At 39.4% G+C, this 27,275-nt stretch overlaps 3 protein-coding genes across 5 annotated transcripts; 1 reads left to right on the top strand and 2 right to left on the bottom strand.

Annotated features, from left to right (window-relative positions):
- The first annotated feature begins 143 nt into the window (after positions 1-143).
- Positions 144-8,839, top strand: rab23 (RAB23, member RAS oncogene family). 3 transcript variants are annotated; one of them, XM_047351833.1, is made up of 8 exons: positions 144-585; positions 3,667-3,708; positions 3,809-4,024; positions 4,198-4,283; positions 5,608-5,764; positions 5,892-5,974; positions 6,059-6,151; positions 6,228-8,839. In XM_047351833.1, exons 3-8 carry the CDS (start codon positions 3,870-3,872, stop codon positions 6,359-6,361), a joined length of 708 nt encoding a protein of 235 aa, XP_047207789.1. In that variant the 5' UTR covers positions 144-585; positions 3,667-3,708; positions 3,809-3,869; the 3' UTR covers positions 6,362-8,839. The 3 variants fall into 3 exon arrangements, with proteins under 3 accessions (XP_047207789.1, XP_047207788.1, XP_047207787.1); XM_047351832.1 differs by lacking the exon at positions 3,667-3,708 and having other exon boundaries at positions 146-306; positions 393-585; XM_047351831.1 differs by lacking the exon at positions 3,667-3,708 and having other exon boundaries at positions 146-585.
- A 96-nt stretch (positions 8,840-8,935) lies between these two features.
- On the bottom strand, positions 8,936-13,055 carry bag2 (BCL2 associated athanogene 2). Its single transcript, XM_047351830.1, has 3 exons — positions 12,349-13,055; positions 12,020-12,129; positions 8,936-10,150 (listed from the first exon to the last, which is right to left on the bottom strand). The coding sequence occupies exons 1-3, from the start codon at positions 12,618-12,620 to the stop codon at positions 9,756-9,758; spliced, it is 777 nt and encodes a 258-aa protein (XP_047207786.1). The 5' UTR covers positions 12,621-13,055; the 3' UTR covers positions 8,936-9,755.
- Positions 13,056-14,655: 1,600 nt separating this feature from the next.
- Positions 14,656-26,645, bottom strand: znf451 (zinc finger protein 451). The gene is made up of 13 exons (XM_047351822.1): positions 26,502-26,645; positions 25,868-25,932; positions 25,492-25,575; positions 25,294-25,407; positions 24,561-24,666; positions 24,187-24,337; positions 23,972-24,098; positions 23,717-23,876; positions 23,393-23,540; positions 20,897-22,404; positions 20,769-20,822; positions 20,489-20,560; positions 14,656-14,797 (listed from the first exon to the last, which is right to left on the bottom strand). The coding sequence occupies exons 2-13, from the start codon at positions 25,925-25,927 to the stop codon at positions 14,757-14,759; spliced, it is 2,625 nt and encodes an 874-aa protein (XP_047207778.1). The 5' UTR covers positions 25,928-25,932; positions 26,502-26,645; the 3' UTR covers positions 14,656-14,756.
- Between the last annotated feature and the right edge of the window lie 630 nt (positions 26,646-27,275).

Genomic DNA, 27,275 nt, shown 5'->3' with positions numbered 1-27,275 from the left:
GTTTTATTATATAGTTTTGAATACAATACACCTAGTTCCGCTTTTTAAAAAAAACATATGTTTGTGCTACAACAGATATTGTTATATGATGATTCATATAAGGAGTCATGACTTAGGAACTACAAACGATCCCAAGGCTCCCAAGGAAAGACGTGCATTCCTCCATTCCGCTCTTGCTTTGTGCACTCTTTGGCTTCGCTGCTTAGCAACAAGCATTAGGGAGCCCCGCTAGCTTCTCAGCACCAGCGTAGCAAGCTGGAGCTTTAGCTTACAAAAGATAGGAATGTTCTTCCACCCAGTAATGCTGTAAGAATTCACCCAGCCTTAGAGGCTAAATATTTTTTTATTCGCCGTTATAACAGCCGAAGTCATCGATTCTGTTCTCTTATCAGACAGAAATCGTTTCCGCCCAGAGGTTTCTCTCCGAAAAGTGGCTAACCTAAGGAAGGTAACCTTAGCACCGTAGTCTGGCGTCTCCACTGGCTGCGCAGAGGAACAGATCGATGATGTAGATATGTCATTGTGGATTAGCTGGCCGGTTAGCTGACTTAATGTTGGTGAGGAAGTTGTAACTAAATTTCACAGGTAAGACATAGCCTAATTGTGCGGTTTCTCTTATTTTCCATTCATCCATACCTGGCGCGTCTGCGTCAGCTAGCTTTGAGAAGCAGCTGCTGCTTTTTATAGACCTCCCTGTCAGCAACAGGTCATGTCTTGACCAGAAAAGGAGTATTGTGTGGGAGAAAGAAATAGCAAAAACAAAAAAATTTCAAAGACTATTAGAAATTCCTGCACCAAATCTATAGTTGCAGCAGACTGAGAGGAGCATAGTTTCATATCACTGAATTGGGAAAAAAAGATGTTGTCTTTCAACCCCCCTAAGGCCTGTAGAAGTAACGGCGAATCTGTGACGATCTCACCCTAAGTTGCAAAGAGAGGTGTATTGTCTTTAGCATGTATAATTTAAATTAAGTGTCTGCTATTTTCAGTGTGAATCGTTTGTGTTTGCAAACCCACTTTGCTGTAAACGGCGAGGAAAAAAAGCTAAGGTCCTTCTTACTGGGGCGTTCATTTTCATCTGTTATTCGCTTGAACGTTTAGTTTGCTTGTTAGTGGCCGGCTATTTTGCTCGATTGTTCCACACTTTGAAATCATTTTGAGTAAGAAATTTATGGAAAAAAGAATGCTTATGTATCATGTATCAGACATAACAATATGCGAACCTGGCTAATAGTATGTTGGTCCTCCTTTTGCTGCCCTGACCCCTCGATACGTGGTATCTGGCAGCAAGTTTTTAGAGGTAGATCATTTAAAAGTCTTTTTAGCAGCATGGTGGGGATTCCATGGATTGCGGGCTGAACTGAGATCTGGAAAATTTGGAGGATGTCAGTTGCCCTTAAAGTTGTTGTTGTGCTCCTGAAATGAATCCTTAGCCAGTTGTGCTGTGTAGCTGAGCACATTAATCATTGAAACAATTTTGATGGATACTGACCACCAAAGATTGGAAATGCTCCAAAAGAACTGGAGTTTTGGAGATACTCTAAGCTGTTTAGCCATCATAATTATCTAACTTGTGCAAATACTCCCCAAATTTCCTGCTTCTCACTCATCAACTTTGAGGACACAACATTGACTTACTGCCTATTATCTGCCACCTACTAACTAGTGTCACGATGAAGAGATTATCTGTTATTTACATCACTCGTCAGTGGTCACAATGTTATGCCTGACTGCTAAAGATTACTCCCTTGCCACATAGTCTACATACAAGTCATAGTTCATTATTGCTTGCAAATTAAGTTAATGTCTAAATATTATTACACTGAGTTATGAGACTGCATGTCTAGGTTGGATTGTGAATAAAACTTAACCGTACAAAGAGATTAGCCTGTTTTATTTTTAGCTGCATGTTGTGATGACAGGAGCATCTTGCAGCTTAATTATAGCTGACAAATAACAATTTTCTCTACCGAATCAAACTCTCTGAGGCTGTTGGACAGCCTAGTCACGCAGCAGGCTGTCTGTTTCCACTGAGAGCAGCTTTGCAGCAATATGTTGTTTGGCATTGCACTCAGTCACTGCACACGTATACGTGGGGAGGACGCTGTTGCCATGTGGAGCCTGCACTTTTCATTACTAATGGAAGAATACACATGCTGATGGCTGCTATAGTCCAGTTCCCTGTGGAATTTACAATATTTATTTTAGTATTGTAATAGGTAATTACAGCTTTAAGCTGTTTACTGAGGAAGAAATGAATTCATCAGATGTAGGTGTCGGTCATAAAAGGCCATGAAAGCCATTGTTGTTGGCTTTGATAAATATTAAATATTTAAAGTAGTTTTCAAACTATATTAAACTGGTCAAATTATATATATTCATCTGTTTACTCCAGTTATCCTAATGCTTGAATGCTTGAATATTATTATGTATTTACCTATTACAAGGTTTATCTTCTGTGTAATGGATGTGAAATGCAAATAAAGGTTTTGTGCCTCTCTCTTTCTAAGCAATATAATTAAGAAGCTCAACATCATTTTAGATTTTGATTTAGAAAATGATCAGCCTCTTTCAAAATCGTGGGAATGAGAACGCATTTAGGAGAAGACATTTTTGTAAAGATACACAACCGGTCAAAGGTTTTAGAAACACTTTCCCCCCTAATGGGTCTCTTAATTTTCATGACTATTTAAATTCTAGATTCTCACCAAAGGCAACAAAGCTATGAATGAACAGAAATGGAATTATGTAGTAAACAAAAAGTGTGAAATAACTCCAAACATTTTTTTTTATGTTTTAGATTCTTCAAAATAGCCACCCTTTGCCTTGGTTGTTGCTTTGCTCTCTTGCCATTCTCTCCACAAGCTTCAAGAGGTGGTCGCCTGAAATGGTTTTCCAAAGAGTCTTGAAAGAACTTCCCAGAGGTTCATTGAGAGATGACCAAAGGTTAATATTTCAGTCATCACAGCAAAGGCTAGCTACTTTAAGGAATCTAAAATATAAACCATATTTAAAGTTCTTTTACAGTTTTTTGTTTGCCACATAATTCCATATGTGTTCATTCACTGTTTTGATGCCTTCATTGAGAATCTACGTACAAAGTAAATAGTCATAAACATAAAGAAAACCATTAAATGAAAAAGGCTTCACAAAACATTTGACCGGTAGTGTATGTCTGCAAAAATTGCTGCTTCTGGCCAAACAAATCTACTCAAAGTATTAGCTGGCAATAGTTAGGTTGTAAAACTAAATCCCAGACAGGATGAAACTCTGCTGTATACTAATATCACCTATCAAACTTTGTCGATATTTACATATAGAGTTCAGTTGATAGCCTGACTAAATAACAACTATCTACTGGGATACTATGAGGGGTCAAAGCAACAAAAATTTACTTAATATGAATTAAAGGTGTGAAATACTAAACATGGTCAAATTTAGTGCCGTAAAAAACGTGATTAATTTCATCTCTGTGAAAATTAGAATCTGTGAATTAGGAGGTCATTTAAATGATAACATGGTAAATATTAATGTTATAAATATTAAGGTTATCAAATTTAACGTTGCCTGTTTTCATTCACTGCCTTGATTTTAGCGCCTCCATTTTTACCACTTCAGTTTTATAATTCATCGCGTTCACAGTGTAAATTTTGTTACTTCCGGTAGATTGGAATACGGCAGCGGCCCGGGCGCGACAGCGGAGTACTTGTATGTCACGTTCTAAATGACTCCTTTATAAACTTTCAGCATCTGAATTACTGTCTCCACACCTGGTTTTGAGTTTTTTGGTTGTCCTTTCCACTTTCAGTTGGTGTACGTTTGTGTTGCATCATTGAAACCACTGAGTGCAACAAAAAAAATCAGCCACCATGTTGGAAGAGGACATGGAAGTGGCCATCAAAGTGGTCGTGGTCGGGAACGGAGCTGTTGGCAAGTCCAGCATGATCCAGCGTTACTGCAAAGGCATTTTCACAAAGGACTACAAAAAGACAATTGGGGTGGACTTTCTGGAAAGACAGATTATGTAAGCAACATGTTTCCCAGATGTTTTTCTATGATTTACATTTAAAGTTTAATCAGAACCCTTTGAGTCACGAATTGACAGTCTGAAATCATTTATGGTTTTCTAAGAAATATATCACTGTATGTTAAATTGAAAGTTACATAAAGTTCCCGCTTCCTTGCATTCTTGTGTAGTGTAAATGGTGAGGAGGTCCGACTAATGCTGTGGGACACCGCTGGGCAGGAAGAGTTTGACGCCATCACCAAGGCTTACTACAGAGGTAAGATCACCTTCTAGAATACAGTTTCTTCTCTAGAATCACCTTTAGTTGCAATTACTGCTCCACATCTTCTAGGGGTTTTATGTACTTTGTTTATTTTGCACATCCGTAGACTGACTGTTCTACTCATTCTTCTTTGCAAATTAAATCAAGCTCAGCGAGATTGAATAGGGACTGTTGGCTAACAGAAATTTTTTAATATTTCAATAGATTGCTTTATGTCTGAACTTTGACTGCGCCTTTCAAACATGCATGTGGTTTGATCTAAGTCATTCTGTTGTATCTACGGCTGTATGTTTAAGGTCGTGGTCCTACCGGAAAGTGAAGCTCTCCTCCAGGCTCAATTACAGTATGTGAACATGACACAATGTGCAAGCCCTACTTCATAAAACTTAATGGTGACCCCTGTCATACTGCCTGGTGGAAGATGCTAGACAGCGCAACTTATTCTTGCTGCTAAACCACCTCAGGCAGAGCAGACCATCCTGGGTCGCAAGTAGTGAGTGTTAGCAGGGTGACTGTGCAAACAGTGGTAGGGGTTCGTCTTGTAACCGGTGGGTTGCTGGAACCCCGGCTCTTCCCCTGCCTTGCCCGCTGATGATGGTCAGAAGGCCCGGTGGCGCCGATTGTATGGCAGCCACATTTCCGTCAGTCTGCCCCAGGGCAGCTGTGGCTACAATGTAGCTCACCATTGTCAGTGTGTAAATGAATGGGTATATGACTGATTGTAATGTAAAGCGCTTTTGGGTGTCTGGGGACTTAATAAAGTGCAATACAAGTACTAGCCATTTGCCAAATAGGGTGTTATTCCAAAACACATAGCATTATCAGTTTAAGTGGACCTCAATGTCTTGGTAGGTTCTAATCCTGCTTTAAACTTGTCCTCAGCTTTATTGCTGCACTATCTGATGTGTTCCCTGGTGTTTGTGCTGCTGCTTGTTCACTAATGTTCTCTAACCAACCTCTGAGACCTGCACTGGGCAGTATATTTAGCTTCATTACACACGGGTGGACTTTATTTCTGTATCAACTTTTATCATTTTCTTTCCACAACTCACAAATGTGTAGTACTTTGTGTTAATCTATCAAAACACCCTCATAAAATATGTTAAATTGTGACTGATTGTTTTGCAATGCACTGTTATTCTCTCACTGCTGCTGTTTTTGATCAGTAACTTCTCCGATCCCTAAATTATCAGGACATTTTTTCTATGGTTCTTAACAGAGCTGCAACAAGTTCTAAAAATTATATGAAAGATGAGGTATCTCTTTTTAAGGAATGCAACAGCTTAAAAACCAGTCGGAGTGTGTTGCTGCGTTGCAGGTGCCCAGGCCTGCGTTCTGGTCTTCTCCACAACAGACCGGGAGTCCTTTCAGGCCATCAACAGCTGGAGGGAGAAGGTGGAGGCAGAGGTTGGAAATATTCCCACTGTCCTGGTGCAAAATAAAATTGATCTCCTGGAAGAAACTGTGATAAAGAAGTAAGTCATGGATTTATTTATTTATTTGGAACTGTAACAGTTGAATATATAAGACAAACTATAATACCTGAAAAATAACTGGAGAGATGTCAAGAATTATGTTTTTCTTTTTTATATTAATTTTCAGCGAGGAGGCAGAAGCTTTGGCTAAAAGACTTAAACTGAGATTTTATCGTGCATCTGTGAAAGAGGATCTGAATGTCAATGAGGGTAGGTAACGACAATGCTCATACCTGGTTTGAAACAAATGAGGATGTGTTACTATTTAAATGTAGTAAAATAAAATCTTTTCAGTTTTTAAGTACTTGGCTGAGAAGTATCTCCAGAGACTGAAACAGCAAACAGCAGAGGAGACAGAGGTGGTCCACTCAACAAGCAATAAAATAGGTTAGCATTAGCGTTGAATTTCTATGCTGCATTGATGAGTTAGGCTTCACTATTAATAGTTTTTATTTTTCCAAAGGTGTCTTCAATACTATTAGTAGTAATGTAACCAACCAGAGCTCCAGCAATGGCAGAGAAGTCATCACTTTACGACCCAACAAACAGAGGACAAAGAAGAGTAAAAATCCTTTTGGAGGCTGCAGTCTGCTCTAGAGAACATATCAACAATTTAGCATTACATTTCAGTGACTTACATTTATGTTTAAGATAACATCGTTCGTTGTTGTTTTACCTGGAGGTAAGTCCACAAAACTGGGAATGTCAATATAACACCATTTTCTGTTCTGAATTAAATGATTTTCACATGAAACCAGGCTTCTTTTGAACACCAGTTGCTCCCCCCATTGTGGTTGCCTTAAATAACAGCTACAGCTGCAATTTTCTTTTTGTCCCAAATAGCGTTGGGGGGGGTTCCTTCCCCCTAAAATCTGTCTTGATATATAGAAATTTATCCAGATGTGTTATAGCAAAAGTTGCACTCGGACTCTGGAAACATTTCCTTTTTACAGCTACTCATTGCTGTGTTTTAACATGTATGCTGTGCAATATGCTTGCATGTATTATAAAACATACACAAATGATTTTGTACCATATTTTTCTAGCAATTATCAGAATATGGTTCAAACTATTACTGTTTATCCCTAACAGATCCAGAGGTAAATTGTATTTTTGTATTAAGCACAACAGTGTTGAGTGATTATGTGCCAAATTTACTCTTGCTGAATGGTGGCTGAAAATCACATTTCAGTGATTTGGCTGAAACCTCAAATTTATAGACTGTGTTCCTCTGAGTTAACAGTTATGAATCGACGGTTACACAAAATATTCATTTTATGAGCGCTTTTAGTAAAAGATATGATTTAGATGATAAATTAATGATACTCAGCCCATTTGAGTCATATTACCTAAATTACAATTAGTGATACTATGTTTTCATTGCACCTGCTTCACTTTATACTTTTGTTTAATCATTGAATTTAATTTCTATTGCCTTTTTATTTAGCTGTAAATAGGTATTTGGGGTGACACTAAAGGTTGAGGAGGTAATAATTTTATTTCTAACATTTTAGATATTAAGGCGTAAGCCTACAAGATTAAAAGCGCTCTGCTTAGGAACATGTGTGCCTGTGGCAGCAAGTCTATAACAGAATATAAAAACCATTGCTCTCAAAGTGACACAAGCTGGCCATTAGGACAGGATATTAAAGTGTTCGTATACTTGTCTTTACCTGAATTGCATCAAGCCTTTCTGTTACTTTTTTTTTCCTGCAAACGCTTTGATCAAGCACAAAGAGGTGTACAGAGATGTGGGATAGTGCGGTATTAAATCCAGGATCTAAAACAAACATTCCCATTCTGTATGTGGCTATAGCTGTAAGTCACCTGTAATTCTTATGATAATACCAAGGTATGCATGTTTTTGTTTTTCTTACTATAAAATTCTATCAGATGTTTAATACGCATCTTTTTTTTATGATTGATTCTGAAAATATAGAAAGGTGATTAAATGTGTTCCAAAGTCATACCCACGGTATTGAAAGTGTCATGGATATTTCAAGGTTTTTTGTTGTTTTTTTCTACATTTGGCTCCATGTAAAGTGAACTTTATATATATAATGCATGAAAGCCTTCTTTCACATCGGTGAATGTTCAACCATGTTTACATTAACAACTATTAAGCATTTTAATCCCATCTCCCTTGTGCCGCTTGTGTGAAATTACCTACACAGTAAACCTGTAAATAATTACTCCTCAAACATGTTTTCTCCTAATTTTTAACATTGTTTACTTTATCAGTGACTGAATGATTTGTGCACTTAATCATTTACACTACCGGTCAAAGGCTCTAGAACCCCTTTCTCATTTAATGGTTTTCTTTAGGATTATTTACATTGTACGTAGAGTCTTACTGAAGGCTTTAAAACAGTGAATGAACACATATGTATTTATGTAGCAAACAAAAAAAAAAACAAGTTGTAAAAGAACTTTAAATATTTTTTATATTTTAGATTCCCTAAAGGAGCCGCCCTTTGCTGTGATGACTTAAATATAAACTTTTGGCTGTCTCTCGAAGAACCTCTGGGAAGTTCTTTCAAGACTCTTTGAAAAACCATTTCAGGTGACCACCTCATGAAACTCATGGAGAGAACGCCAAGAGATCAAAGAAGTCATCAAAGCAAGCGCGACTATTTTGTAATAATCTAAAATATAAAAATTTTTAGAGTCATTTCAATCTTTTTGTTTACTACATAATTCCATGTGTGTTCATTCATAGTTCTGTTGCCTTTGATGAGAATCTACAATGTAAACTGTCATGAAAATAAAGAGACTCATTAAGTGAGAAAGTGTATCAAAAACGTTTGACAGGTAGTGTACATGAAAACAAGTCTTAAAACAATGTTAAAAATGACCATTCATATGTGTTGTTACTCAGGTGGAATAATCTCTGCTTTACTTGTATTCTTGCTTTTTCTCACATTGACCTTTATAAACCAATTCCACATTTTAACAAACTGGCATGTACCAGTGTGTTGGAGGGTGAGGTATGGCATTCAGGTGTGCACCAGGCATTACGTTTGGGGAAAAGTGTCTGATGGAAAGATGCTGAATAAAAAAATGTTGTTTTTTTTTTTTCCTCTGGTGTCTTGGGTGTTTTTATGGCTATACCGTTAATAATAGTCAGTCAGTACCTTAGTGACTTTCTACTAGACAAATTCAGACTACTGATCTTTTTATGAAAGGTTTTTATTGAATTACGTTCAAAATAATCACTTTGTGAAAACAGTTCAAATGCACAGCATATGTGAGTTGTTGCCTTCACATGAGGAGGTAATGTTAAGCACATCCAAAATCCTTCACACTACTTAAGGTGGTTTAAAATGAGGGTCAAAGATACTTCAATTTGGTTAAAACAGCTTTAGAATCAATATCATAATTTGTCATGTTTGTTTCGACATTTCTATACCAAATTATTTTAGTGGGCTACTGTAATATAGGAGTACTAATATATTTTAAATGATTTCACATTGCATAATCAAGTATCATTTGGTAAACTGAACTGACTCGGAGTACATGCATACAGTCAGTGTAAACAATATTGTAAAGGCTTTTTTTTTTTTTTTGCTTCAGGGTTTGATGCAGTGCCTGACACATGTATTTATTCCCCCTGAACTCTTTAATATTTTCTTTCAACCTCCCCAAACTTTAATGTACTTTATTGGAACAAGTCAACAAAGTAGTGCATAACTGGGAAGTGGAAGCAAAATGATACATGGTTTTTAAGTTTTGTTCTAAACAAATAAATTATGTGATTATGTCTTCATTAATCACATCACACAAAATCCCAACAAAATACACTGATGTGTGAGGTTGTAATGTTACAAAATGGTAAGTTCAAGGAATATGGCTACTTTTGTAAGGCACTGTATCACTCTACTTGCTATGCTGCAACATTTAGACTCCTGAAATTAAGTAAACATAAAAGTTTACAACAATTTTCTGTGAGTTTAGAGGAATTCAACGCATGTTTTCTTGTTGCTAATGAGCCCTAGTGACCTCCATTGGTCTTTGTGTCCTCAAGTTTTTGGTGATCCATAATTTTGATGTTCTTCTCGGCATTTTCCACATTCCTCAGCAGCATCTCCAGCCTCCTCTTGATCTTCTTCTGGTCCTCCAAGGCGCAGCTGATCACTATGGCCTGAAACTTCTGGTCAATGGGGACAGGCGGTGCTTCGGTCACACAGGCCGCATGCAGGGCCAGCAGCTGCTGCCGATCGCCTTCCATGTCACTCAGTAACTTTTTCACTATTTCATCTATTATAGATGTGGCCTTCTGCAGCGCCTCCTCCTGCTGGGGGTTTCTGATCGTCCCAACAGAGATCTCCACGGAGATCGCCCGGCCCATCAGACGGTTTGAAGTTAAAGTTAACTCTTCTCTCTCACCTTGAAAACAAAAGGAATAGTTACAAACTGCATGCATTTTAAACCATTATATGAACACCTAATTCATTCATTGAGAGACAGGCATAGTGACTTTCTGCTGCATTGTGGCACAAAAACCATGTTTCATTTTGACTTTCATCCCCAGTAAAGTTTCAGTATCAACTTTGGTAATCCGTCCCAGAGGAAGGAGAAATATGCTTGACTGAATGGAACGGTACTAATGCCTCCATGTTGAAGATAAAGTTACAAGCCAGACTTGTCTCACTTTAGATGTAGTAAAAATAAGTAAAAGTAAAAATAAGCTTTACTCCCATGTGTGTCTGGTGGCATCACATAAGACATAAAGCAACTGATCTAAGTTTTGTTTTAAATATTTATCTTTTTCTTAATCTCTTTATTTGCATGTAAAAAATTTAATTAAACTCAAAGCTGTTTACCAGCATTCTTTATAGCTACAGTGGTATCAGGCTGCATCCATTGCCACTGTACAGGCATATTGCTTAACTAGTTGATCTGAGGATAATCATTGTCATCACCGTTTGCGTAAGACATCTACAGCGATGCCCATCATGACTTGGTTACCGGAGTCAAACGTGAAAGGCTGAACTCTTGACAACCCAAAGGCAACTTCAATACCTCAGAATCTATGATGAACACAACACGTATGCTAGCTGATGCTTAATTCTTGTGCCTCTTGCGGTGTCATAGACACAAATATACACCAAGCTAAAGTAGCAGGGTTTTTTATTTTTATTTTTTAAACGTATTTTGGAAAATCCTGCAGTGGAAATCCACACTTCATTACCAATACTGATTAATATATTTTGAATGTTCTATTAATTTTGATGCTTTTGTCTAAAGGTTAGTGCAAACCCAAAATTAAGTTTCTCAGAAATCTGAGAAAGGGTTAATTAATACAGAAATGTTATGGCATATACAATGATGGTTGTCCAGCAGACATCTACTGACACCCAAGTCTAAAGTCACAGACATCTACCGTGACATCTTAGATCAACTTCATTTTCCCTCTGTCAGCAAGCTTTATAGCGATGACGATTTAATTTTCCACCAGGACTTGGTACCTGCCCCCTTGTAAAAAGTGCCAATACCTGCTTTATTGACCATGGTATCGCTGTGCTTTATTGGCCAGCAAACTGGCCTGACCTAAACCCCATAGAGAATCTAGTAGTATTGTCAGATGAGACGAAGGCCACTGCTAAAGCGATCTGGGCTTCCTTGAAACCTTAGCAGAACCACAGGCTGATCGTCACCTTGCCACACATTGATACAGTAATCCATGCAAGAGGAAATCCAATCGAGCCGTGATTTATTTTTCAGAAAGCTCACTTTTCTATATTAAGAATCATTTTTTGGCCTTATGTGATATTCTAACTTTCTGAGGAACAGGGTTTTGGTTTTCATTAAATGTGAGCCATAATAATTAACAGAAAAATATATCACTATGTGTTATTAGATTCTATTTCATTTTAATAAATTGACTAACTGAAAACTATCAGCTATTTGATGAGATTCTAATTAATTAAGATAATCTGGTGGTTATCCTAACATACTGTGCTTAAATGATCTACATGTAAAACAGGCGAGGCTTACATTAGAGTAAAGTCATTGTGGGTGGAGGACTACTTGCTGTGTGTTCATCTTTAGCTTCCTGATTATCATCACCACCAGCACCACCCATGCATGGATTGCATGCATAACCTCATTGGATCATAATGTTACAGAAAGAACAAAGCAGCTGAAAAACAACAGACCCAGTTCAGCTCTGGGATATTCGTGTTCTGTGGGCATTAAGCTGTGGATGACTTGTTTTTGCCCTTATGTAAGTTGGAAGAGAATTAGCGGCCTCACCCTGACAGATGTTACGCATTTCTTGACTGTTCTGCACGGACTGAATCATTTCCAGGATGCTCTCCCTTTCCTGCTCCATAGCAGCTGCGGCTTCGCGTAAAGCCTCCACCCTGATAAAAGGCACAAACAGCGAATCATCACCGTTGTCAAGCATTTAAACCACAAGAGCTTACAGCAAAAGGACTGTTCTTGGGTTTCCAGTCAGCATGTTCTACTCGGAATCCTAAGTAAAACGAAGCATACAGATCCGAGAGGTCAGACGTGGTACACAAACGGAACATCGGATCGAGTTGGTAGCGCACATGCTCAGGCCTGTTACTCCACTGTACCTCATTTCCAGTTGATCCAAACTTTCCAGGAGTCGCCCGGAGCGATCTGCCATGGACAGCGTCCTGTTGAACTTGCTGCAGGCACCTTCGTTCATTTTCGCGTGTATTTTAGCCTGAGCCATGGTAGAAGTGGTGAAGATTATGTTGTTCTTTCTGTTCTGATAAAAAATCTTCCTTCTGGGAGCGCTGATGTGCGTCCAGCACTGCGTGTTTTCAAGCCGATCGTTTTTCCTCCGACTGAAGCGGCGCCTCGGGGGAACATTTCCAAACATGGGCTGCAACTTCCTTCACTCGCTTGTAGAAGCTTCCCGAGGAGAGCTTTGGTTCCTAAATGTGTGGGCCGTGGACCCTTGGAGGACCAAGGGAATGGTCACTGGGTCCGCAGAAAGAGAAGATAAAACTGCTTTAAGATAATCATTTGTATAGCCTTTTTTCTACTTTGTTTCTTTAATTTGTTTTAAATAAAAGCCCTTATGATTTCAGTGTGCTTAAATGTTTTAAAACTGTGTGAAAAACAAAGCTTTTATCACTTGCTGCACTCCTTCAAATGACTGTGGTAAAATATTTGTAGATATTAAACAATTCTCCACAAAAAACGGAGGCCTCTGTGAAAATAACAATTTGCAAAAGTATTCATGTACCTAAAAACCTTTCACCACATCAGTCATAAAACACAATTAATCATCGTCATTTCCTGTGACAGACCAACGTACAGCAGCCCATAGTTGCCTTAACCTTTTACAAATAAAAATCTGAGAGGTTTAGCTTGCATTTGTTCTGTCTGCCATCCCTGTCAATATTAATTAGAACAACCTGCAATATCCGCTGTTTTTTGGGGGGTGGGGGTCTTCCTGATTTGCAGTGCTCATTGCAAAATATCTGGCTGCATCACTGAAAGTCAATTTTCAAGTCTCATCAGAAATTCTCATTTGAATTTAGATCTTGACTTTTACTAGGCCAACTTGCTTTTAGACGGATCCCTGCTGCAACGCAGCTGAACTAAATAAATGGCTGGTTATCAAACCTCTGCAGAGCTGAATGACAAGCTAATGAGAGAATTCAGCCATTTGATTTAGGTGGGTTGGAGAAGGGGTACATCTGCAGAACAGTAGCTCTCGAGGACTGGATTTCATTGCAGCTCTGGCTGAACATTTAGGGCCGTTATCTTGCTGGAAGGTGAGCTTCTTTACACACTATGATGCTGTTACCACCGTGTTTTCCACAACACATTGCTCATTGTGTAGTCAAAAAAAAAAAAGTACATTCATCTTACGATACTACCACAACTCCAGTTACCTTTGCTGTGTTCCTTATAGGGGGTTGTGGCAACCTGCAGACCGGACTACATATTGATCACTTCTTACCACTCCTACACACCAAACTTGTGGAGTTTAAAACCAGTAGCTGTCCTGTTGATAAATTCTCCCACCTGATGCTGTTGATCTCTGTGGCCCCTCTAGATTTACTGATTCTTTTGGTCAGTTTAGACGGAAGGCCATGTCTTGGTAGATCTGCAATTGAGAACTAATTTCTGTTGGTCGATCACATAAAACGCCAATAATACATTAAGGTTTGTGGTTTTAAAATCAAACAATATGGAAACGTTAAAGGGGTGTAGATGCTTTGCAAAGCTATGTAGGCTGTTCCATTTAGCCATAGTAAATTATGATCCAAACATAGTCAAGTTTCCTTTTTTTATTATTTAAAAGCAACTCAAACTTTGATGTAGTAAGATGTCACCTGTCTATCTACACTCAAAGACTAGTGTCACTTAACATCTTAACACACAGGGTTTACCTCATGAACTACAATCTAACCTTTTTTTTTTCATTGTGTGATTGAACATCAACTTTTCGTGCCAAAACGTTAAGAGTATACAGATAATAAATGCACTCTGTGCAACTATAGCATTCTATGATACGGTTAAATTTGTGCCCCTAATTGTGTTTCAATAAATCTTTTTTTTTTTTTTTAGACATTAAACAATAAAACTCCTTTACTAATACTGACTTCTAAGGAGCAGAAAAAAACAAACTACATACTTTTTCTCATCTTTAAGGAAACCTGAGACATGAGATGTAGAAATAGTCAAGAATGTAGTCACGAGACCAACTGAAGAATCTTGCAGTGTCACCGATGCCATCTATAGCACGTGTCAACACACCAAAGTGTTGCAGTCTTTGTAGGCAACCTCCTGGCATAAAGCAACTGGCTCAAACTAAATTTCCAGAAACATGCTATCAGCCAGCAACAGGAGGGGCAGGGTGATTTGGGTTGTCAGAACAAAGAAGAGATACAAATGCAAAATAACAAGAAACATTTATTTATTAAATGAGACTACAATGACCGAGTTCAAAACTTAGAAAAGTCTATTCAACAGCAGGCCATTAAACAAAGGTTTAAAGTACTTAGAACTCCAAAAGACTTCTTTGTACAGCTTCCTCCAAATCTACAAAAAACAGAAACACAAGAGGATTTACTAAGTACAACCAAACAGATAAACAACAAATAATGTATACAACTTATAATGAATCTCTTTAACTTTGCACACTTGATTGGTTTTAGATGAAGCCTTAATTAGTATAATTAGTATGGTTTTCAGATATACTTGGTTTCATACATAAAAGGCACCACACATGCATGCTGTTTAAAGTTCAATGCAAAAGACATAGCTTGTGATGTTTAGATGTAATGAACAGTTCCAATCTTCAGACAATCTTCAGTGAGATCAACAATACGTAGGGTTGTGCTCAGTTAGAGACTGATTACAATAAAAATACACACCACATGCATGTATTGCCAGAAGGGAAAGGCAAGAAGAGAAAACTAATCACTGTGCAACAACTGCATCTCCATTATTTTTAGTTGTTTACAAGCTTGTTGGATATTATTTGTCTCACTGATAGGACTCTGCCCCTGGAATATGCAGTAAAAATGAAGCAGCAGGATTGAGAAAGTTTTAGTTCCTTCCTTTACTTCCATTGCACATCCTGCTCTAAAGATCTCCGAGGAAGATGTAAACAGGCTCTTTCAGCGCATGAAAACAAAGAAAGCTGGAAGACCTAATAACGTCTCCCCATCATGCCTGAAAGCCTGCGCACATCAACTCGCTCCGATCTTCACAAGGATCTTCAACAAGTCATAGGAGAAATGTGATGTCCCCTCCTGCCTCAAACGATCCACCATCATCCCGGTTCCCGAGAAACCCACCATCGTAGGATTAAATGACTACAGGCCTGTAGCCCTGACGTCTGTGGTCATGAAATCTTTTGAGCAGCTGGTCTTGAAGCACCTGAAAGACATCACAGGCCCCCTGCAGTTTGCTTACCGAGCAAACAGGTCGGCAGATGATGCTGTTAACTTAGGTCAACACTTCATCCTGCAACACCTTGACCACCCAGGGACGTACGCCAGGATCCTGTTTGTAGACTTCAGCTCGGCCTTCAACACCATCATACCAGACATCCTCCACCAGAAGCTCACCCAGCTCAACGTCCCAGCCTCCACCTGTGAGTGGATCAACAGCTTCCTGACGGACCGACAGCAGCAGGTGAGACTGGGGAGCATCTTCTCCCGATCCAGATCAATAAGTACTGGTGCCCCCCAGGGGTGTGTTCTATCCCCACTCCTCTTCTCTCTGTACACAAATGACTGCACCTCATCGGACTCGTCCGTGAAACTCCTGAAGTTTGCAGATGACACCACTGTCATTGGACTGATCCAGGACGGTGATGAGTCTGCATACAGACAGCAGGTGGATCGGCTGGTACACTGGTGCGGTCAGAACTACCTTGAACTGAACCCACTCAAGACTGTGGAAATGGTGGTGGACTTTCGGAGAACACCACCCCCATACACCCCCCTCACCATCCTCAACAACACTGTATCGGACGATGACCACTTCAGGTTCTTAGGAACCACCATCTCTGAGGACCTGAGATGGTCCTCAGACGTAGACACTGTTCGAAAGAAGGCCCAGCAGAGACTGTACTTCCTGAGGCAACTCAAGAAGTTCAACCTTCCACAGGAGCTGTTGGTCATCTTCTACACTGCCATCATTCAGTCTGTCCTGTCTTCTTCCATCTCAGTGTGGTTTGGCTCATCCACAAAACAGGACAGGTCCAGACTGCAACGAATAATCAAGACTGCAGAGAGAATAATCAGAGCTGACCTTCCCTCCATCCAGGACTTATACAGGTCTAGGGTCAGGAAAAGAGCTGCCAAAATTTCTGCAGACCCCACACACCCTGCACATAAACTGTTTAGAGTTTTACCTTCAGGCCGCCGCTACAGAGCACTGTTCACTAAAACCAGCCGCCACAGAGACAGTTTCTTCCCCCAAGCTGATTCTTTGATGAACATTTAATAGAGTACAAAACAACAGCATACAGATGTTGTAAATGCACCTTTTCTATTAGATATGTGTATATTGTACATTGTAAATTTGTATATTCTGTAATGCAAAAACAGAACAAAAGAGCAAAGTGTACCGGAGTCAAATTCCTTGTTTGTATGTACGAACTTGGCAATAAAGCTGATTCTGATTGTTGGCTCTTGACAGGAAATTAGTATAACCAAAGCAGGACAATGTTGCAGAGAATCAATCGATTCATCAATGGAGTATTGCTGAAATGCTACCCAATTGAGCTGACAATTTACATCAAGACCCACATAAAAAACATCACACAGAAAGAAAATAATGTAATAAGCCACAAGAATTCAGAAATAAATTTCTATTCATTTTTTGCACATTTTGGTAAAAAAAGATGATTTAAGCATAAGAAGAGAAAGTGTTGAGGTATTATACAACTCTTTGTTCTTAACAATCGTCCCATACCAATAAAAGACACTTGACTTCAACGTTTTACATCACACCATTTAACAGTAAAACTCATTTACTTCGACAATGGAAAGACAAAGCAGTTATCCACATTATTATTGCTTAACGCTCCTTTTTTTTTTTTTGGTTTGCAGAGGCTATGAGTCCTTGACACAGCCATCAGGGTTTGATTCCCTAAAACTAGCTCCTAGTGACGTCATTCTAAGAAAAATCTTAGAATTTCTCCAATTCAAAGATTTTTCTTTGAATTTTCCCTTGGTAAGATAGAAGTTATTCATGAAGTATTTTAGGCCTTAAGACAGCTCCTAACGTGAGGAAATGATAAGAGTAGTGAGGAGGACTTTTAGTGAGCCTAAGAGCGTCCGAAGCAGAGAAGATGGCACAAAGACCGGGAGAAAGGAGAGATATTCTCAGAACAATGAACAGTGAATTAATAAAACGCTACTGGCTCGGTCGCGCAGGGATCCCCCTCCTTAATAGTCCAGTAAATGAACACATAAACATCTATAACAATCACACAATTATTAATATAGAGATTAAACGTTATCATTGCCCTAGGGCGAAATTAAATAGTTTCAGCCGCAGGACAGATTAAAGGTGCACCTTTAGTAAGGTAATATTAGGATGGACAAATAAATAAATAATAGAAACAATAATGAATAACCCTGAACAAAAGGTGAACAAAATTACAAACAATATAGTACAGAAATATGTACATATTTACAGAATGTAAAATGCTTCAAAAAAGAAGTTTGGAAAATATTGGAAAAACTCAAATACATATATACATAAATACAAAATCTAGACTAGACAGTACAGTAATCTAAGCACTATATAAATAGAAGGCAGATGTAAATGAGGTGAATAAGTATTTGCTGTATTGTACATGATGATGTCAGTAGCCTAAGCCTACATGGTCATCTACAACACTCCCCGTCTGTGGAGAAGTTCTCTGGTGTGCCGCTATCTCCGCTCCAGATTCTTAATGCAGAAGGTACCAGCTCTGCTAGCTGATGCTGTGTTAATTGATTCAATCATGCTAAGTTTTATCATCACGATATACACACTGCAGAATCCAGTCTAAATTCTACAATTGGTTAATTTCTCTCTATTGATTACTAGGAGCGCATTTTTTCTTGTTTCTATTAACAACCAATCACAGCCCTTAGAAGTCAGCGTCACACCTAGCAACAGGGTCAATCACACCTCCTCACTAAGATGGAAATCGTGGTCTTCTCCTCGCTCAGAGTCGCACTCAGCAGCAAAGTGAATCTCTCTGAAGCTAAGACTCCTTGCCAGGAATTTTTAGGCTAAGATAGGATCTCTCCGAGAGGAATCTAAGACTCCTTGTGAATACGGGCCAGGACACAACATTCTTAAGAGAAGACAGACTATAATCATGGATAGCTAATGGAAATTAAATAACAGAAAGAACCACGTGGCAGCTTCCAGGCAGAAAAGCATTATGGTTTTCAGTAATGGCTGTGGAGAGAGCTTTCACTTAAATCCATACCAGAGCAGTCAGGACTGTTTTTTCCCAGAGAGTCAAATGGGTTCTTTATTGGATTCAGGTCCGTGGAAAAGCTTTGACTGATTTTTTTTCTTTGCCCCCCAGGTACAAGCACGCTACAAAGTAGTGGAGTTAATGTACCCAGTAACATATACAAGTTTATACAAATTCATTTAGTGGATGTAAAAATAATTGCTTACCTCTAGTGAAAATGTTACCATGGGGGGTTTTTTTGTAATTACAATGATGTAAATGTACAAATAAGTTAAAACACAGCTATTGCAGCAGCAGAAAATATTCATGTTAAACTGTGATGAATGTCGGCTGCACGGTGGCGCAGTTGGTAGCACTGTTGCCTTGCAGCAAGAAGGTCCTGGGTTTGATTCCTGGCCGGGGGTCTTTCTGCATGGAGTTTGCATGTTCTCCCCGTGCATGCGTGGGTTCTCACCGGGTACTCCGGCTTCCTCCCACAGTCCAAAGACATGACTGTTAGGTTAATTGGTAACTCTAAATTGACCTTAGGTGTATGAATGAGTGTGTGCATGGTTGTTTGTGTGTTGCCCTGCGATGGACTGGTGACCTGTCCAGGGTGTACCCTGCCTCTCGCCCATAGACTGCTGGAGATAGGCACCAGCTCCCCCGCGACCCACTATGGAATAAGCGGTAGAAAATGACTGACTGACTGTGATGAATGTCTTTATCTATGGATAAGTGTGTTTATTTTAGTTTTTTATTGGTTAATTAAAGCATAACACTTCCAGTATTGTCATAGGCTACTGCCGTCCTTTACAGTGTAACAGTCATTAGTAGGTAGCTGCAGATGGTCTTGATACGGAGCCGGGTTCTGCTGTAGCTCTCTTCCTGTTACAAGAGAGTCGTTCCAAGCCACTGTCACCATATGCATGCTTAGTGTAGGAGGGGTTGCAGCAAAGTCAGTCACTCCACACAATTAGCTGGGCGTCTTTAGATAGATAACTTTTTTACCAACTGCCATAAATACACTGAACATGACTGCAATGCCTTATAACTAGGATCCAATTGGAATATGAATCTGTCTAAATGTTTGGATTGATTTGATTTGATTACCTGACTTGATATGATGCAGTTTTGTTATATAAATAAACTGAACTGAATTTTTTTTTTGGAACAATTCTTTGGAAAGACTGAAGGTAGCTGGTCAACTACAAGTGGCGTTGTCTCATATATTAGGATATTGAGGGAAATTCAAATCTCAAAAAATAAAAAAATGTTCCCTCTTCTTATCTGTCCTGGATCTCGGCCTTTGAACTACTGAACTCTCAACTGTTTTATCTGATGTTATGACACAAGCAAAGATGGAAAGTAATAGTCACAGGAATACATCAAATTAGCACATCTGTGCTTTGGCTGGGACTCGAGTTCTTGTCAACTTACGGCTCTGTGCTGTTAATCAGAGACAGGGGAGTTTTGTTTTTGGGCGACAGCGTACCAAATCGTGCAACATGTTTCGGAAAACAAAAGATGCTGACATGTAACAATCTGACACTTCTGATGCAGGTAACCATCACCACTGCTAAGAACAAACATGACTTCATGAATATCTTCTCTTCAGGTAATTAGTGTATAATTGTTCACAATTAATAACAGCAACATAAAGCAACAGCACACACAGTTACTAAAAGTAAAGCAGTTTGTATTTTACAAAATGCAGCTGCAATATATAACTGTGTTGTTATTCCTATGTAATGTGTAACATTACATAATGTCTGACATTACATAGGAATAAGAAGCTTAGTCTTGTGAATACATACCAGCAGACTCTCTTACAGACTCTCTTGCTTCTTCTGCGCTCAAAGACAGCACACGATGCAATTCTTCATCCTCTTCAATCGGAATAACACAGAAAAAAAAGTGCAAATGATTACACAAATGTAAACTAATTAATAGCAGTCTGACATATAAAGAGTAAGTCATGTGTAGAGTTATAAAAACGGAGCATTAACAACTGTCTGGCAATTATTTTTTTTGTTTAAAAAATATTTATCTTTTTTTCTATTATGGTTTAAGGGCTACAGGTACTAGCTTGTTTACCTTCATTGGCTTTACTGGTGTTTAAAATCTTCACCAGGGATTCGTCTCCAATCTCTGTATAAAATATAAACAAAGACTGATATGCTGCACAAACAATGTGAATAAACAAGAAATTGCAACTGATTTACCATCACTTCTTGGTTTGATCTCAATAGCATTTATTATCTTTGCAATCTTAGGTTGTGGTTTGGAGTCCCTCATGCACCCTCTGGAGCTCAGGCATGGTTCCAGTGTGCAGTGCTGGGAATGATAATGTTTATGGAACCTCGGCACACCCCTAAAGCTCTCCTGGCACTCTTGGCACACTACGTCAAAGGTCTTATCCAGGTTCAAGGCTGCATGTTTTGTGTGGATGTGAGTCTTCATCTGTGCATAAGACGGCACAGACACACTGCAGGGAGCACACATGTACTGACATCTTCCCTCGGCGGCCAGATTTCTCATGCACCGAGTATAAGTCGCTTTCTTTTCCTCTTTAAATCCTTCTCCACCCATACACAGACATGCATGCTGACTGGTTTCCTCTGCAGCAGAAGGCCGAAGAACTTCAGGCTCATCCATACAGTAATAGTCCTTACTGTGAAGATTCCTGTAGTGGTCCATAAACTCTTCCTCAGTGTCAAACTGCATACTGTCACAGAGGCCACAGAAGTAGGAACTCTTTATCTGGCCGCCGTGTTCGTTCCTGCAGTGCCGCCGCACGGTGGATTCTTTGAAGAACTTTTGTGGGCAGTGTCCACAGATGAATCTCTGAAAGCTGTGACTGCTCACCTCGCTGCAGTGTTTGAAGACACTCGCTTCAGAGTCAAAGATGTCTTCACACATCCTGCACATCCATGTGTGTCCCGCTGTCGAAAATTCTGTCTCTACTGTGTCACGCCGCACTTTAGATGCAGAGCGTGAGGGCAAACCGACTTCGATGCTAGTGGAAGGTTTGGCATCAAGGACTGACGCTAGATCGTAGGAAACCTCTCTCTCAGTGAAATAGGTGTGACCTCTGTGGACTTCTGACACGTGCAGCAAGATATCTTCATTCCGGGGCATTTCCACTTTGCATTTGCGGCAGAAGAACAGGAAGTTGGAGAGGTGCGCTCCCCCGTGGAAGCGACTCATATGGAGGCGAGCGACTGAAAACTCTCCCATGTGTTTGCCACACACGCCACACTGATGGAAAATCTGGTTTACAGCCAGTAGATGCTTGCTAGCGTTGACCTCCTCAGAAAACTGCAGGCCACACTCACAGAACCAAGCCGTCACTGAGGTCCTGCTGCTGTTGGCGTTCCCACTCTGGCTTAATCTTTGCCGTTTGGCTGGAAATCCATCGCAGTCACTCACTCCCTTGTTTCTTTTTTGAAACTGAACCTCAAGGCCAGATGATATTGTTTTCTCCGGGTCCTCTGCTTTTCTCTGAGTTTGTTGAATTTCAACAAACCTGCTGTACTGAAGGAGTGCTTTGGCCATAGTTTGATTGACCTCAACTTCGTGTAGCATCGACTCCTTGTGTCTTTCGATTTCAGCCTGGCGGAGAAAGATTTTGGAGCAGAGAATGCACTGGCCTCGCACTTGAAGCTGTTTCATAACGTCCACGATGGTTTTGTCAGACTTGGCCACAGCACAGCCTTGCCTGCAGTGCACACTAGAAGAGAAACATGAAAAAGGAAACCTCTAATAATCATCTAATAAACATCAATACACACTGCCTGTAAAAAATATCCATACCCTTCGACATGTTCCTCAGTTGTTATATTACAGCCACAAGCTTCAGACTTCATGTGATAGACCAGGGGTCAGCAATGCTAAAAACTCAAGAGAGCCATTTTTGCCTTCATTTCTTTAACGTAACATTTGCATGGAGCCACTCAAAAGGATCACGACCCATCTAAAATGGAGAACTTATTGATTTTATAAATGCCAATTTTGTTTATTTTATTTTATTTTTTGTTAAGAGCCTGTATGAAGGGCCCAAAAAGCCACATGTGGCTCCCGAGCCGCAGGTTGCCGACCTCTGTCACAAACCAACACAAGGTAATGCATAATTGTGAATACTAAGAAAAATAATACACACATCTGTAGTGTCCTGTCAAGTTTTATTCAGTGACATTTACTCTATTACCCCTAAATAAAATGCGACTGAACCAAATGGCTTCCGAAGTCACCTAATTGGTACATGGAATGTGTGATTTAATGTCAGCATAAGTACAACTGTTCTGTGACCTCAGAGGTTTGTTAGAGAATCTTAGAGAACAAACAGCATCTTGAAGAGCGAGGAACACAGCAGTTGTGAAGAGGGTTAGAGCAGGGTTAGGTTAAAAAAAAGAAACAATATCTCAAGGTGTGAACATCAGAATCTGCCAAGCGAATATACAAAACTGACTGAAACAAACTCTAAAAGACTTATGGGTGGAATATATATGAACGGCACACTATTCAGATTTTTTATTGTAAAATATTTTTAAACCTTGTATTATTTTCCTTCTACTTCAGAATTATGCTCTACTTTGTGTTGGTCTATCACATTGATGTTTGCAAATAATGTAAAAAAGGTTGCTAGAGAGTACTAGGGGTATGAATAATTCTGCCATTCAATATATATCCAGACTGGATAAAGTCATAATGACACCTACTTAAAGTGAGCTTGAGCTGTTTGATGGGAGATCAGCACTTGGTGACATAAGGAGCAGCGGACCTTGAATGGTACATCCTTACACAAAGCGATGACACGATTCTTCACGTGTTGTGGGACAGGAACTGGCTGTGCTGTTCCTTTGCTTTCTTTAACATGAAAGTGACAGAGGTTAAACACACACTTGATAATCCAATAGCTTTTAAGTTTAAAGGTACAGTCTAATTCCTCTAGGAAAGTATGTACACAATGTATACAACATACAAAACATTTCATGTCAATAAAATGTGCTGTCAAATCTGTTGTTAATTAACCCAAACCTTACCGCTCATAACAAGAGACTCGGTGAAGTGGTTTTTGTCCGACATGTGCTGAAGACATTCATCTCTTAAGTTGAAGATGAGGTAGCATGCAGGACAGGCAAAGCAAACAATCCGTTGATAAGTCTGATCCAAGCTGTGACTATCAGTGCAAGAGGAGGATATCTAGTAATAAGAAGCAAATAAATGTAGAAATGAATCAACTGAGCATCCACAATCAATGACTTCAGTCCCTAAAATACAACTGAAAATACATCAACCTTGGAGTCAAGGTGTTTTTTCCATTCTTCTTTGGTCTGAAAGTGCAGACTGCAGGCAACGCAGGCAAAGAACTCGGATGGACTTCCTCTGAGGTGAATTGCTGGGTCACATGGAGAGTGATCAAACCTGCACAACATATAGATAAAATTTCTTCCTTATGTACATGGCAAAAACTACAAAAATTACACTGCAATGAACGGAGTGGTGAGATTACCGTTTCAAGTGCCCATCAAGAAGGGAAACATTCTCATAAACTCGACCACAGTTAATCACTGGACAGGTGTGACCAGTTGAACTGCTTCTAGGGAAAGCAGCATGAGTCCGTCTTCTTCCTAAACCAGCATTGATCACTCCAGGTTTAAGGCCTAAAGGGAGGCAAGATGAGTCTCAGCTGACTTCAGTCGTGGACTATTTTAATACTGTGTGACATTTCAACGAGCAATGAGATATCTGAGTTTAGATTAAAATCAACGCAGTGCTGAAAAGGTTATTACTACCCCACAAACAGCATGTTAAACAACATGGGCCATAGCTTGTAAAATTGTTGTGATCAGTCTGGTGAGTTGGGAATATAAATCCATAATTCACCTGGCATCCTCAACCACATGTCCACACAGCGCTTTGCTTCCATGCTTACGCCATTTGAACCAGCCAACTCCTGCTGCCCATGAGCTTTTTGCAAGATTTGTTTTTCCTAAAAAAAAATAAAAAGGAAAAACAACAACGTGTGACAGCAGCCAGAACCGAGAGACAACATAATGCTACTATTTTAAATGACAAACACTAATATTGTGCAGAATTCATGCAGCATTGCTTTTAAATGTTGACAGTCATTGTTGTCTTTTCTGGGGTGTGGCCACCAGAGGGCACTATTGTAACTTTATTTGCCACATAAAAAACAACAGGCGAAAAATCCCAATGGATGTTTAGTTTATTTTCATGTTTGCAAAAACAAAAAAAATAAAAACAACTTAAGCGACTTGCCCCCCCCCAAAGTCAGTCACAACACAGTTCTCAGATTTTTAACAGTAAAAAACCTTAAACGTGTCATTGGCATTCCACTTTATAATTATGCATTACTTAATGTTGCTAGATTACATAAACCACTTGACGTTTTCAGATTGTAATGTCCCATTACATGGTGTCACATTTAATGTGTATGAATCACTTTGCAATGCACAATAATATTTATATTCTTCTGCTGTCTTTATAGACTCTTTAAATTCCCTGTCTAAAAAACAGGTTCTGGAGTGGGATTGTTTGCCTCTACATGCATGACAAGGTAGAAAAACACCGAAGCTTGGAGTTTTAAAAGTCTTACCTTAAATGCTTTACATTTATCTGCTCTCTCTTTTTTCTCCTGGGCTACCTTATGTGCCAGTCTGTCGAGTGTAGACGTTACATGAGCTTTGTGTTGGTTGATTTTGTCTTCAAGCTACAGATTTAAAAAAAAAAGAAGATAACAGTATCAGAAGTTTGCATTCACAATTATAAACCGATAGCCTACTTAGCCACTCACCATGCCAGCAAATGACGAGCATCCCTCATCCTCACTGTCACTCAGCAGGTCAATGCATTCCAGTACTGGTCGAAAAGGGCCTTCCTGAAGGAAGAACACAACTTGGATCACAGCAAAACACAATTACACTCGAGATTTATGCTACAGCTTTTTATGGTTTATGGCATCAGAAGAATTTGAGATAGCTGATAATAAAGATTCTTTCATGCGATCCACACTAAACAAAAATAAATATTCAGAAGATTACATGAACGAATGGAAAACTGATCTTGTCTGATGATTGACTGACAACAGTACAGACTTTCAATCGATGCTAAAGGACAGAAAAATGGCACATTCAATTGACTCTTAAAAGCTAAGAGTAAACATGACTCACAGATACACACTCCACTTCTTCCATCTCGTCATCATCTTCTAATTGAGTTGGTGAAGACATTTTCCCTGGGAAAACATAATGAAGTTTAAACCATAAATGCACATTTAGAACATGAACGTCGCAAAATCGCCTAGTGTCTAAATAATATATAACAAGACCACGGGGGTTAGCGTCAGACCAGCTGGCAAGATGAAGGCATAAATTAATCAGTGCTGAACGTTTAAAATCTGTGTTGTTGCAATATAACCTACAATCACCAGGGGCAGACATGAGCTAGCGCGCCAAAGTGCAACGTTCAAGGACTTAGCCCAATCCAACGTAAAATGCGCTTAATTGCATTTCTTCGACCAAATCCATATTTTACAAACATTTCGCTATGTCATCTAGGTAGAATATCGTCATATGTCACCTTTAAAACTGCTTGCCACCTGCCTAACAACTTTATAAGTTGTGAGATCTTAAACAAATGTCCCAAACACTGCACACTCCTCTTAAGCTAGCATTATGCTAGCTACTTAACAAGCGCGACCACAGCAACGGCCTGATTTTGCTAAGCTACCCTACAACCAGAAAGGCTTGGCTTTTGCAACGTTTATCAAATCAACATATCGATTAAACGAAATAACTCGCGTACCAAATTTCTCCTGGTGACTCTTCCGTTAACAGGGTGGCAACCAGCTTCTGCAAAACCCCAAATAAGCGTGAATGCCGCTAGCCTAGTCGGCTACGTCAGGAGTGGCTGAGGCGCCTCTTTTTGGTTGCGGAGCGTGCCGAATGGGCGGGGTTCCTTGCTTCTTTAAAGTCGTCTTTTGCAATGGGCGTTGAAAAAATCTGGCTTCCTTGCTATCCCCCTACTCTTAAATTTCCACCATAGATTCTCTGTCATATTCAAATCAGGACTCTGACTGTATATTAGGACGAATACACATTAGTTTTGTTTTTTTCAATGTATATCTTCTTTATTTTTTATTTGTTGTAATGTGAATGTGCAGCTATGTGTCAGTATAACGACCGACAACGCAGTCGCACAGCCTAATTGAAAACTACTGGAACATAACTGGCTTGAGCAGCTTTTGCATGTGCAAAAACAAAACAAAATCATGCCAATCTCAATGTTGACGCGTGATCTGGAGGCTCCACTTGTCGGCTAGACGATGTCAAACGTCAGAACAACCTCCTCATGTCTGTTCATTCCCGTTTCCTTGGAAACGTGAGGTACTGTGGTCAGCTTCTAAACTATTTATGTCCCAGTCTCACCATCACAATTTCCTTTGATCACACTGGCACATATTTATCTGTAGCCTAACTGTGCATGAAGAAATCTGAGGTTTTCCATACTTCACTTTTGTAATAATACAGATTTGCTCCTCAGTTTATTTGATTCCTGTTTGACTCATTTTTCAACAGA

This window comes from Girardinichthys multiradiatus, chromosome 22 (genome assembly GCF_021462225.1).
Source record: "Girardinichthys multiradiatus isolate DD_20200921_A chromosome 22, DD_fGirMul_XY1, whole genome shotgun sequence".
Classification (NCBI taxonomy): domain Eukaryota; kingdom Metazoa; phylum Chordata; class Actinopteri; order Cyprinodontiformes; family Goodeidae; genus Girardinichthys; species Girardinichthys multiradiatus.
Note: the sequence above shows the minus strand (reverse complement) of the source record. Positions and strands in the feature narration are given on the sequence as shown.